The sequence below is a fragment of the Zootoca vivipara genome, chromosome 9 (assembly GCF_963506605.1).
Source record: "Zootoca vivipara chromosome 9, rZooViv1.1, whole genome shotgun sequence".
NCBI classification, from domain to species: domain Eukaryota; kingdom Metazoa; phylum Chordata; class Lepidosauria; order Squamata; family Lacertidae; genus Zootoca; species Zootoca vivipara.
Genome location: NC_083284.1, coordinates 70,791,581 through 70,804,636, shown reverse-complemented (window position 1 = coordinate 70,804,636; position 13,056 = coordinate 70,791,581). Strand labels below are relative to the sequence as shown.

At 44.0% G+C, this 13,056-nt stretch overlaps 1 protein-coding gene across 6 annotated transcripts in view; it reads right to left on the bottom strand.

Moving 5' to 3' along the window:
- Positions 1 to 13,056, bottom strand: part of LDB2 (LIM domain binding 2) — a 194,191-nt gene that overhangs the window by 20,649 nt on the left and 160,486 nt on the right. For all 6 annotated transcript variants that reach the window (XM_035112350.2, XM_035112352.2, XM_035112354.2 and 3 more), the window contains exon 5: positions 12,544 to 12,627. In XM_035112350.2, the coding sequence (XP_034968241.2) occupies positions 12,544 to 12,627 (84 nt within the window). The remainder of the gene's footprint in view (positions 1 to 12,543; positions 12,628 to 13,056) is intronic.

The window sequence follows — 13,056 nt, the reverse complement described above, 5'->3', positions numbered from 1 at the left end:
AGGGGAGGATTCTAAGTGACCGTGGCACTCTCTCTCTCCCTCTCTCTCCTAATACCTTTCTCTTTCATTGAATCATATCAGATATATGGATACAGACTGCAGCTTGCCCCAATACAATACCTGCATATCTCCATGCCTAGCCAAAACTTTCTCAAGAAAAAGAAGAAGAACGATTTAGTGCAGGGGATCGGGTGGGAAGCCCAAGTAAAAATGTAGTACGAGGGTTGTTTATTAAAGATTCCCCCTGACCCACTTCCGGTTATCGTAGGAGGATGAAATTGCACATGTATAATGCTACCTCTCTCCACAGGTAACATGGTAATTTGTAGCTCTGAGCTCCTAACAGTTTCTCTGTTACTGGTGCTAACGTGGAGTAACGTCTGATAATGGAACCAGTTGAAGCAGAGCGGCCATCAGGTTCCTTTACTTGAAAGGGCGCACACCATGGGAGACGTTCAATGAGATGAAAGGGACTTATGGGGAAGACGCCCCATCGTATGACGTAGTCAAGCACTGGCTCCATCAGTTCAAATGTAGTCGGACTTCGGTGGAACGGCTCCCGTTCCTGGGCGACCACAGTCCGCCAATGATGAAGACACCATCCAGCAAGTGGAGGATCACTGCATAACCGTTCGCCAACTAGCTGCAGATGTCAAGATCAGTGTGGGCTCTGTAGAAAAAACCATCCATGACCATTTGCAGACAAGAAAGGTGTCTGCACCGTGGGTTCCCAGGCTTTTGACGCCTTTCCAGAAGCAGGAACGAGTCACATGCTCACGGGTTCTTTTGGCCATGTGTCATGAAAACCATGATGACTTCTTCGCCAGACTATTTACTCAGGAGGAAACATGGGTCCATCATTATGACCCAGAGACTAAATCCCGGTCCAAACAATGGAAGCACTCTGCCTCACCACCTCCAAAGAAGGCACGTGTCCAACCATCAGTGGGCAAGGTCATGTGCTCAGACGGAAGCACAGTGGCTATGAAATCCTTCCTCACCCCCCTTATTCTCCCAACTTCACAACATCAGACTTCTACCTCTTTCCGACCATGAAGTTATTTTTGAAGGGCAAGCGTTTCCAGACGATGAAATGCTGATTTCTGAGGTCAAGTCGTGGCTTCTGACACAACCTGTCAACTTCTGCAGATGAGGTCTCCACACAGGACCGGCTCTATGGCAAGCCTGGGTGGCGCAGGGCACCAGGGCGCTGGGCCGCCGGGGGGGGGGACGCCGCATGGGCACGCCTGCTGCAGCGGTGCTGCGCCCGCCCGCCATGGTGAGAAACGGGGCGGGGGCGCCGGAGCGACCATCGCACCACGGCGCCAGGGCGCCTGACATGCTTAAGACGGTCCTGTCTCCACAGCTGCATAAAGCGATGGGAGAAGTGTTTGACTCTTGCTGGTAGCTATGTAGAGAAGGACTAATAACTGTGCCCAGTTTCGTTTGTCTCAGTCCACGGGAAGTACGTCAGGGGAAATCTTTAATGAACGCCCCTTGTAGTGATGGGTTTGTGCTGTTAGGGAGAGCAAAGCCTGCTGTTCAATCTGGAATACAGCCTTGAGGTACTCCTAAACCCACTACAGCATCAGAGGCCCAGGAGCAGGTGTGACTATGGGTCCTTCTCATCCGATTCAGAGGTTCTGGTTTTTAACTCGGTACAGTGGAGTTTAATCACTCCCTCTGCTTCTGTTGTCTCTGCCTGGCAGCTGTGGCTGCTTAAGTAGGGGCGCTGTACTTTCCAGAGTGCTTTGGTCTAGCATCAGATCTTGCCAATGTATCCACCATTACAGCCCCTTCGTTCAATTCCAGAGGATGAATCTGGGTGGCGGTTAGGCATTGGAGTATTCGGTTGGAGGTGAGGTGAGGTGGTGGCCATCACCTACACCTCCTATTTCAAGGGTATTCTGTTAAAGGAATCTGGGGGGCGTGTCCTCTGTCTGAAGCCCAGACAGGGGACAGGGCCATAGCACAACCCCTATCGGTGACCCTGGGGGAATTCCTAGTTGATGTGCACCAACAGGGCTCCCTGTATCGGTGGTTAACCCTTACTAGACTCCCAGGAGGCGGGCAGGAGTCAGATATAGTCATTGGTTCCAATTCCTAAGCATTCTGTAATCAATAAAGTTGTGGCCTTTTTCAGTCCATTAACCTAAATTCTGGTGTCATGTGTCTTTATTTTACAATGGGGGAGGGTTCAGGACCTTGCCGCGCATACCACACCCATGCACATCAAATCACTATTATCACTCACCAGGAAGGCACACGTACAGTGGTGCCTCGCTTAACGAATGCCCTACTTAACGAAATTTCCGCCTAAAGAAAGGATTTTTCGAGCGGAGGTTGCCTCACTAGACGAATTCGTTTTATGAAAAATTCGCCTAGCGAATTGCAGTTTCCCATAGGAATGCATTGAAATTCAATTAATGCGTTCCTATGGGCAAAAAAATAAAAATAAAAATAAATCCAATGCATTCCTATGGGATTCGCTAGACGAATTTTTCGTTATAAGAAAAGACCCGTGGAACGAATTAAATTTGTCTAGCTAGCGAGGCACCACTGTAGTTAACTTCCTTCTCTTGTATGAATAAAAACACGAATGCATGGTTACATGATGTAGAGGATCAGGTTTGGTTCTTGCAGCATGGAAAAACAAGACCGTTTCCCCTTAAGTTAGCAGACTGCTCCCCCCCCCCCGTCCAGATATGTTAGTTTGATGAATGCTATGTTCTGACCCTGGGCAGAGAGCTAGCAAAGAGGATGGACAAATTCCCCGAAGTACTTGAAGATTGGTTGTTGAACCAGAAGAACATGCAAAGTCCAAGTCTGCAGGTGTAACTCGATTTATCTTCTCTGATATCCCCTTATAGGCTGGGGGGGGGGGGAGAACTTATCAGTGAAATACAGTGTGTGACAGAAGGAGGGGGGAGAATTCAGCAATAACTGATAGTCAGAAAGTGACAGAAGAGATTCATTTGTAAGTATGTACAAAGTGATGGCCACTGAAACAAAATGTGCATTTCACACATACACTACGATGAGAATCTGATCAGGAGGTAAATAAACAGGAAAGAGATCTTTAATATCAGGGATATTTAAAAACAAAAGAATGTTATAAATTGTGTGTCTTTGCTTCTCAATTTGCATTTTGTTATATTATTCCCTTTTTATTTTTATTTCTATTCTTTGTATATTGTATTGTTGTTTTATTGCTATGGCCGATGGCTGACACAAATATTCATTCATTCCCTGTAACTTGCTGTTATTTTTATTCATTACAGACTAGAAATTATTTATTGTAATCATTTGCTGATATTTAACCTTATCGTGTACTATTATATTCTAATGGGTTATTGAATATTGCCTTATTTGAAATTATTTGAAATAAGCTGTTTATTTAAAAGTTACGGATTTATTGTGACATTTTTGCAATGGAACAGGTTGTTATAATGTGTGTGATCTTTGCTGCTTCTTCAGCTTGTGAACCGCCATGTGTAAAGTAATATTGAAACGCGGTATATAAATTAAGGACAATGGTGACTTAAAATGACTGATGAGGGACCATGTGTCTTGCTTTTCTCAAAGCCAGATTCATACAAGTTGGTGGGCCAAACTATGGTTTACCAGGACTACAGCTCACAGCTGCTATGTGGTCCTTTTTACTCTTGTGGCATACTGAGCTAAGCTAAGTTTGGGCTTAGTGTGTTGTCCAAACGCAGAATTTGGGTTACGCTCTCTCCTCACTAACCATGAGCTGGAGCTGTTTCCCATAGGGAGTATGCTATATGTCTACGGGGGGGGGGGTGGTGTTGGTGGTGTTGGAGAACCACGAGGAGATGGAATGGTATGGAGGATCATGGAATAGTCCAAGGAGCACTCCGTGCTGCAACATTTTGATGCAGGTCACCCTTGCATAGCCCAAATAAATTAATGCATACATAAATAAACTAAAATGATGCCTAGGGTGATTGAAATGATAAGAAGAAGCTGGCTTGACATTTGTGGCTTCTTGGCTTCGAAAAGAGCTGAATTATGTGGAATGCAGTAGTGGGTCGTCATGTTAGACATCAGAAATGACACAAGAGCCTTACGTCAGCTTAGGTTGCCAATCTCTGAGATTTATGGGAGATGGAAAATGGAGAGAGGGGGTGTCTCCCCTAGCATACTGGGTGGAAACTAGAGACACTCGGTGGATACAGGGAATGGTAACTGATGGATCAGCAGCAGCGTAGCCTGGCTATAACTGGAAGCTGAAGAATGGATGCAGCAGGCACGGGAGAAGAGCTAACAGCAAAAACTCTCGCCAATTCTGGAGAACTTGCAAAGGCTAAAACCTGGACACATCAGGAGAAACTCCCAGACCTGGAAGACTTAGGTTTTACATGTCTGCTTGAGTGCTTTATTAAAGGATTTTGCAGACAACTACTGATCAGGACTAATCATCCCTTGTTTATAAGATACAATAAAATCAAAGTCTAAGATGGGATGACTTCAGGAGTTACTTAATGTCCCTCATACATATTTTATGTGAAACAGTCTGATTTGCAACAGAAAAAGAGGCTGTGGACCGTTAATTAAAGCAGCCTCCTATGCTCTCGTTCTGCTCTTAAATCTGTTTTCTTGGTCTAGATGAGTTACCCCCCCCCCCTGCCATAACAATTCTGTTTTCTTCTTCTCGGATCCTGAAAGCTCCTATTCATTGCTTTGGGCTCACCATTGAGCCAGAACCTATGACTAAATTGAAATAATGTTTACCTTGCTACAAAAAAATAAAGTAAAATGCATAATAAAAACAACTTTTCTTTTGCGTGCATGCGGTATGGCATTTCCACAGTGAGAAAATAGCTCAAGGGGGTGGTGAAATTAATTTCAAGAAATTGGATTTTTGTGGGTACAAAAGACTTCAGAGTGAATGACTAACTGTGGGGACATTGGGATAAGAGGAAATATTCTCCTTGACTTCAGCAGAAGCAGGGCTGAACTCTATTAATGAAATTTAACTTCAAATATTGCAATACAGAAACAGTCATAGCCCCAGAAAAAGAGGGAAATTGAAGAATTTCAGAGGGCCAGTTTCAAATATATAGTGGTACCTTGGTTCTCAAACACCTTGGTACTCAAACAACCTGGAACCCAAACACTGCAAACCAGGAAGCGAGTGTTCCAGTTTGCAAACTTTTTTCAGAAGCCAAACATGCTCTCTTTTGAGTGCCACGTTTCCGTTTTGAGTCTTACACTGATGTCTGTCTGTTTTTGCTATTTATTTTGTGTTTTTGTTTTTGCAGCTTTTTTGTTTTGTTTTTGTGATTGTGTGGAACCCAGTTCAGCCACTGATTGATTGATTGATTGTGTGACTGCAGTACATTGTTTATTGCTTTCATTTTATGGATCAATTGTCTCACTGGATAGTAAAATTCATGTTAAATTGCTGTTTTAGGGGTTGTCGTTTTTCAAAGTCTGGAACAGATGAATCCATTTTGCATTACTTTCTATGGGAAAGCGCACCTTGGTTTTGGAACACTTTGGTTTTGGAACGGACTTCTGGAACGGATTAAGTCTGAGAACCAAGGTATGGCTGTATTTCCAGTGCTTTGCGCCTAATGCTATTTGGACAACATTCTAGGTTGACCTACTCCACATGTGAGAGCCTGGTTCACATGTCTGCAGAACTGAGGATGCAATGAGTTGCTAAGAGCCCTGAGCTGCTAGAACAGAGTGTCCACGTTAGACTGTTGGTGAGTGATCATGGGATCTATAAGTAGAAAACCCGCACATCAGGGAGTATGGCGTGGGTGCAAGCACTCTTATTCATATGACAGATTTATTTATTTTCGTCAATGAGGGTTACCCCCCCAAAATGTAGTACAGTGGTACCTCTAGTTGTGGACATGATCCGTTCCAGGGTGCCGTTTGCACCCCCAAAAGACTGCAACTAGAGTGGCGCTTCTGCGCAAGCTCGGAGCGCAATAGAGTGCTTCTGCTCATGCGTGAAGCACGCAGGACGCTTCTGCGCAAACAGCGAAACCCGGAAGTATACACTTCTGGGTTTGCTGCATTCGCAAGCCGAAAAGAGCCACCATGAACCTAACGCAACACGAGGTATGACTGTAAAGAATTCAAAAGCTGCACCCCAACCAGCTGCTTGAAGAGTTGATGCCACTACTTTAGGATTCTACAATAGGATTCAGTCCCATGTTTTTGTCTAGCTTTAGTTTTTCAATTAATATGCTACTCTAGTTCGCACACCAGAAAAAACAACAACACCCAAATTCTTTGGTAAAATATATTTAAATCTTGATTGTTTCCATATTAAGTTTTGGATGCAACATTTAGCTATTCAGCACTTTTTACAAATTTTACATTGCAAGTGGAAATTTAAGCATGCAGTGCTCTTTGCCGCCTCCTCAGGATTCTGTGTGCCTCCTCATTTGGCGATACATCCTGCAGACAGAGTCTAGGCCCCTGCCAGTTGGGACGCTGGGGCAGGTAAATGTTTCACTGCTGCAGACGGTGGAAGCACGGCCTTGAATACCAAACTCCAAAATCAATTCAATTTGCATAAACCGCTAGCGATGTTCGCGTGGGAATTTCTCCAGCTGAGAGTGAAAGCAATCCCTTACATACGGCACAAGGGGACAAAACTGTTCTGGTTGTCTCTTGTGTGCTGACCCTCTCCCTATCTGTACTGGGGGGAAGGGGTTAATTCCCCCTTCTACTCCACTATAGTCCTAGCTCAGATAGCCCTCCCACCCCCCTTATTTTTTAAAGAAAAGAGACATGACCAGTTCTAATTATAATCTAATTACAGTAAATGAAAACACATTTAAAGTAATGTACAGTCATACCTCTAGTTGCGTTAGGTTCATGTTGCGGATTTTTGGGTTTAAAACGTGGCAGACCCAGAAGTATATACTTCCGGGTTTCGCCGTGCGTGCGCAGAAGTGCTCTGCGTGCTTCGCGCATGCACAGGTGCGCTCTATTGTGGCACGCGCAGAGGCAGCACACTTCTTACGGACTTTTCGGGGTGTGAACAGCACCCCGGAACGGATCGCGTCCATAAGTAGAGGTACCACTGTATAGAGGCAGAACTAGCGGGACTCAGACACCCATGATTTCAAAGTAATTTATCAAGATGCTTAAAAGGGGGTCTAATTCTCCAGTGGAATGCAAACTTGTGCCTGAAATGTACCTCTATAGGCTAAAGGTGGATGGATCATGGAGTGAGTGTGTTTGCTTGCTTGTGGAGGATGCTGTGCACAGCAATCATCATCTGTGGGGTATGGCTGATAGGGCTTAAAAAAAATAGTACCATAATTATACATAGATACATTCAGTCATGTTCATCTGTCCACTGCAGAACTGATTGAACTCCTCATTGAGAATAAGACACGGCATAACACAGGGGTTGCCAACACCAAGGTGGCAGCTTGAAAAAAAGTCTCAGTAAACATCCCATCAAAGCACACAATGCATTGCTGGTTCTTCCTGCTCAATTCCTGTTTGCACTGGAACAGTCTCTGCTACATAGACCCTAGATTTGAAACATGGGCTACCTAAAGGTAGCTAATGAGTTTGAGGCTGAAGTAAGATTTGAAGTAGGGGACTTCCTGGCTCAAACTTCACCACCCGAACCTTCCGGCTGGACTAAAACAGGCAGAAAAATCCACCAGAAAGTCCAAACTTCACCCGATTACCATAAACATGAAAATAAAATGAGGAATTATTTCAATCATACTGCCCCGAACCTAGAGAAATATATGGGATTTGTGCAAGTCCTAGAGAAACTGAGCCCTACACAAAATATTCTAACAGTACAATCCTATGAAGAAAGTTCCACCGAGGATTGAAACCTAAGTTTGTTGATTTATGCCCTTCTCTAAAATAAATTTGGTGCTATCTTAAACATGGATCCATGGTAACAGTAAAACAGACCTTTCTCACAATTTTGTTGCCTTTGATTTTTTTTTTTAAATGGTGGTGGTGGTGGAGAAATTGCACCTTCTTATTCTCTTGGTTGCTTCTACTGAATGCTTCAGAGATTCTTTTCATCTGTAGTTTCAGTGTCATCCTCTTTAATTTTGACCTCCAGAGTTCACCTATAATCAGCTTGGGTTCTCCTACACAATATACCTTGCCTTGGGGGCTAACTTAAACCAAGACCTCTGCACCCTTCACAATATCCTGCCTATCAAAGCCTGCCTCAGAAATGGCAATAGATTTCATTTCTGCTTGTGTTGTGTATCCTTAATGCTCTTAACAAACAGCTTTATTTCTGCGGTAGCAATTCTACCTCTCAGAATTTTATTACTTGCCAGCATAGCTTCCCAACTACACTGGTGTCAAAAAAGCAGGAAAGATCATTCGTGTAGTCATCATTGTAAAAAAAACCAAACTCAAATCCTATCAGTTTCCAAGCCCTTTCCATTGATTTGTTCCAAGCTATCTCATTCTCCCTCTAGCTCAGGTTCTCCATTAGAAATATATGTGGATCAACTTTCTTAAGATTTGGGCTCTGCATTTTTTGGGGGGTACCACCTACGACCTAGATAACCCATCTCAAATGGATCTGTTCAGTCACACCCAACCTAAGCAACAGACTGTCACAAGCTCCGACTGCACCTAACTAGATCAGACACTGGATGTAAACACAGCTGGGCTGCAAAAGCAGCCTGAGGAGGACAACTCAGCCCCCACCTGCAAGAAGGCAAGGGGTGGGGTGCTGGAGTAGAAACAATAAGCAGCAGCTGCAAACTCTAGAACAACGAAGAAGGGAGCTTTAGGAATAACATCAACATAACTTTAGAGGCGGGACCCAGGTGGCACTGTGGGTTAAACCACAGAGCCTAGGGCTTGCTGATCAGAAGGTCGGTGGTTCGAATCCCTGCAATGGGGTGAGCTCCTGTTGCTCGGTCCCAGCTCCTGCCCACCTAGCAGTTCGAAAGCACGTCAAAGTGCAAGTAGATAAATAGGAACCGCTACAGTGGGAAGGTAAATGGCGTTTCCGTGCGCTGCTCTGGTTAGCCAGAAGCAGCTTTGTCATGCTGGCCACATGACCCAGAAGCTGTCTGCGGACAAACACCGGCTCCCTCGGCCTATAGAGCGAGATGGGCGCCGCAACCCCAGAGTCGGACATGACTGGACCTGATGGTCAGGGGCCCCTTTACCTTTACCTTTAACTTCAGAGGCAGCAAAGAACACCAAGAGGCAGATTTAAAGTGGGGGCGGTTATAATATAGGACTGGGAGTAGAATAACCACATAGTTCTGGACATTGAAGAAACCCTGAGGAGATGGAACCTTCTCCAGAACACTTCGGATAGAGACAAAATCTGTATAACTAAGCTTCTCAGGAACCTTACAATGACAAGAACCTCAGACCTCCTTAACAAAGAAGAAACTTGAGAAGGCCATGGGGCTCTGAAGGAATGTTGCCAAAACCTTTAGGGGCTACAGACTAGGACCACTGCTTTCCCCATGTTCAAAGTGGTTGTAGGAGTGGGCTCAAACAGCCACCCCCAATTCACCCCCACTCATTGTGCAAATGGGAAAACGGGGTGGCTGGGGTTTTTTTTGTTAATGGGGGGGGGCTGGTGGTTCTGTTGACACCTGAAATGACTTTCAAAATGGTTTGAGGGGCTTAAAAATTTGCCCCCCCTTTCTGTAAATAATGCTTCTTCATTTATTTCTGCAGCCTATGATTAGGTGAATGGGGCTCCCAGTTAAAGGAATATGATGTCCATGGAGACCTCATATTTTAGAAATTATGCACAACTCCAAATAAAAATTTAAATGCTCCCAAATATAATTGTCTCAAATACAGTGTACACAACTGTATTGTAGATACAGAATGAAGGCTATAGTCTACACTTGCTTAACAGTTCCCTATGGCAACCAAAGTTTATCTCCTATTGCTTTTGCGGTTGGCTGCTTCTGCTCCTGCATAGTTAACTACTTTAGGCTTGGAGAATAAAAATGATTTGTTCTGGCCATCAGTGGAATTTTTCTTAAGGATTATGACCAACATTTGCAATATGCAGTGAAAGAAAATTTGATGCCTTTTATTTGCATAAATTTAAAAACCTATTTAAAAGCATATTAAACAATGTTAACAAGTCAAAAATATTTGACTAAAATAATGTGAAGTGCTGACTTTAAAAATTGCTTCTGTGCAGTATATAGCTTTGTGTATGTCAATTGAGGAGAATGTTTGCTTCCAAGTGCATAAAATGAAATAGCTGGCTTCCCTGCCCCAATATATATACAATCACCTTAAACCCAGTTCTCCAAATTCACTATCTGAATTCCCCTCCATGTTTATGTAACCCTGTATCAGGGAACCAGAGGCTCTCCAGCTGTTGCTGAACTAAGACTCCCATCATCCCTGATCAATGACCATGTTGGGTAGGTCTGATGGAAGTTGCTGGAAGCCCAGAAGTTGCCCACCCCTGCTGTTATATAAACAGTATTGCATTTATCTAAGTTTCTGATTACCCAGCATGTGAGGTCCTTGTGTGACACGGAGACTACTTCAACACTGAGGTCCATCATCTGCTTCTCTCCTAGATAGGTCATCCCCTAGATCAGGCATAGGCAAACTCAGCCCTCCAGAAGTTTTGGGATTAGGGTTGCCAGACTCAATAGAGGACAGGACTTCTGTGCCTTTAATTGTCCTCCTCTCTTTTGAGTCTGGAAACCTTAAAGAGAAACCCTTTGTTTAATTTCCAAGCCCCACAGCTTTCCTCACAAAAACATCTTTTAAATATTTCTGCATCGCAAGGGGTTGGATAATAATAATAATAATAATAATAATAATAATAATAATAATAATAATAATATATTATTTATACCCCGCCCATCTGGCTGGGTTTCCCCAGCCACTCTGGGCGGCTTCCAACAGAAAAATAAAACGCAATAATCTATTAAACATTAAAAGCCTCCCTGAACAGGGCTGCCTTCAGATGTCTTCTAAAAGTCTGGTAATTGTTTTCCTCTTTGACATCTGTTGGGAGGGCGTTCCACAGGGCAGGCGCCAGCACTGAGAAGGCCCTCTGCCTAGTTCCCTGCAACTTGGCTTCTCACAACGAGGGAACCGCCAGAAGGCCCTCGGTCCTGGACCTCAGTGTCCGGGCAGAATGATGGAGGTGGAGATGCTCCTTCAGGACTAGAGGACCCTCAGAGTCCCTTCCAATTCTATGACATCTATGGTGGCCATTTGTTGCTTATATGATAGGCCAGTCACAAGGAAGGCAAGTCCTGGTGAAACGCTCTCTACAATCCATGGAAAACGTTCCAGATCGACATTAAAGAGTGGGGAAAGCAGTGGGGCAAAGAAACATTACTCAGCTATGAACTGTGAAAGTGTGGACCCGTGTCTAGAAAGCATGGGGCAAAGCATGGATGAAGCCCCTCCCTTCTGAGATATAACTGGCATGGTCTCATGAATTTTCCACCATCTGAAGATTCAGGTCTTAGTGCCTGAGGCTGTTCACAATTGCTCTAACTATTGGTGGTGTGTTTTAATATTTCCTGCCTTGTTTTTAAGCCCTGTTGTTGCTAATTTGTGCAGAATTGCTTTGGGAAGCAAGGGCTGGCTTAAGATACCTTAATTTTTTATAACAAAAAAAAATCAGATGCACACAGTGCCGTTACTCACTGTTGTGGACAGGGGCTGTGGTTGACAAATGGCTTGCTGCACCTTGCGGATAGCATTGAGGGTAGCTAGCTTGCTAGCCAGCAGCAGCAGCAGCACACTGTCACAATGCTAACTGAAGCATCCCCTACCTCCACTGCTGTTTCCTGATGGATTTCAAGACCCAAGAAATTCTTGATGAATTTTCCTCCATCCACAACTGCACTGCCCTGCTGGCTGACAGTACTCATAGCAAACCGCTTCCCATACGTGGCTGATAAAATAATAGAGGGGCAGGAGGTCAAGGGCTGGTGTGTGGGTGGATGTGCTAAATATTGATCTGAAATCATCAGCCAGATGTTTAGCTGCAGGTCTCTCTAGACTTATGGTTTTGAAATACTGTTGTGTTCGCCAAACCTTCAAGGGACTGCCTTCTTTCTAGTTGCAGGTAGGTAGCCGTGTTGGTCTGAGTCGAAACAAAATATAAAAAAACAAAATAAAAAACAAAAAACAAAATAAAAACAAAAAAACAAAATAAAAAAATTCCTTCAGTAGCACCTTAAAGACCAACTAAGTTTTTATTTTGGTATCAGCTTTCGTGTGCATGCACACTTCGTGTATGCACACGAAAGCTCATACCAAAATAAAAACTTAGTTGGTCTTTAAGGTGCTACTGAAGGAATTTTTTTATTTTGCCTTCTTTCTGTTCACTTCTGTTCCATATTTACCTGGCTAGACATGACCCAAGAAGAGGAGCTGAGCAGAACAGATCCCGGGTTCCCCAGAAAACTGGTTTGAAAATGAAGGGGAATTATGGGGCAGGCCGCGACAAAACACACATGGTCTTTAGGCTACAGAAGAGCTTCTGAGGGCTGTGACAGTAACCTTTTCAAAAATGACTCATGGTGAGCTTACCCTGAGGTAGTTGAGGGTGAAGTTAGTGAGACCCATGCGGGTGATGTTTTTGGACAGCTGCTCCAGCACCTGAGGGTCTTGTGCCTGTAACGGAAAACAAAGAGACAGTCTCATATGCTCATGTGAGAAAGAAACACAACAGTAAAATTATAAGTCGAGGACATGCTTAAAAATTTGGCAATCCTATCTGAAAGCAAGCTGCCAATTTAGGAAAAGCATCCAAGATTTTATGCCGAACATGAGACACTAATTCACTGAGGGAAGGAGAGCGCAGTGCCCATTTCATTCCAAACACTGGGTTATTAGCAATGGTACTGCTCAGCTTTTTGAAAACCATACTTTAGACTAGTCGTTATATCAGGAAACCTTACTACAAGGTAAGGAAGACTAGCATTGTCGTTTCCACACTGAAGTAAAGGAGCTAAAAATGAGAGCAGTGTCTTGTTTTGAGGTCATCTAGTTATTTTATGGTATGGGCAAGGTTTGAACTAGGACTTTCTTGGATCACAGCTT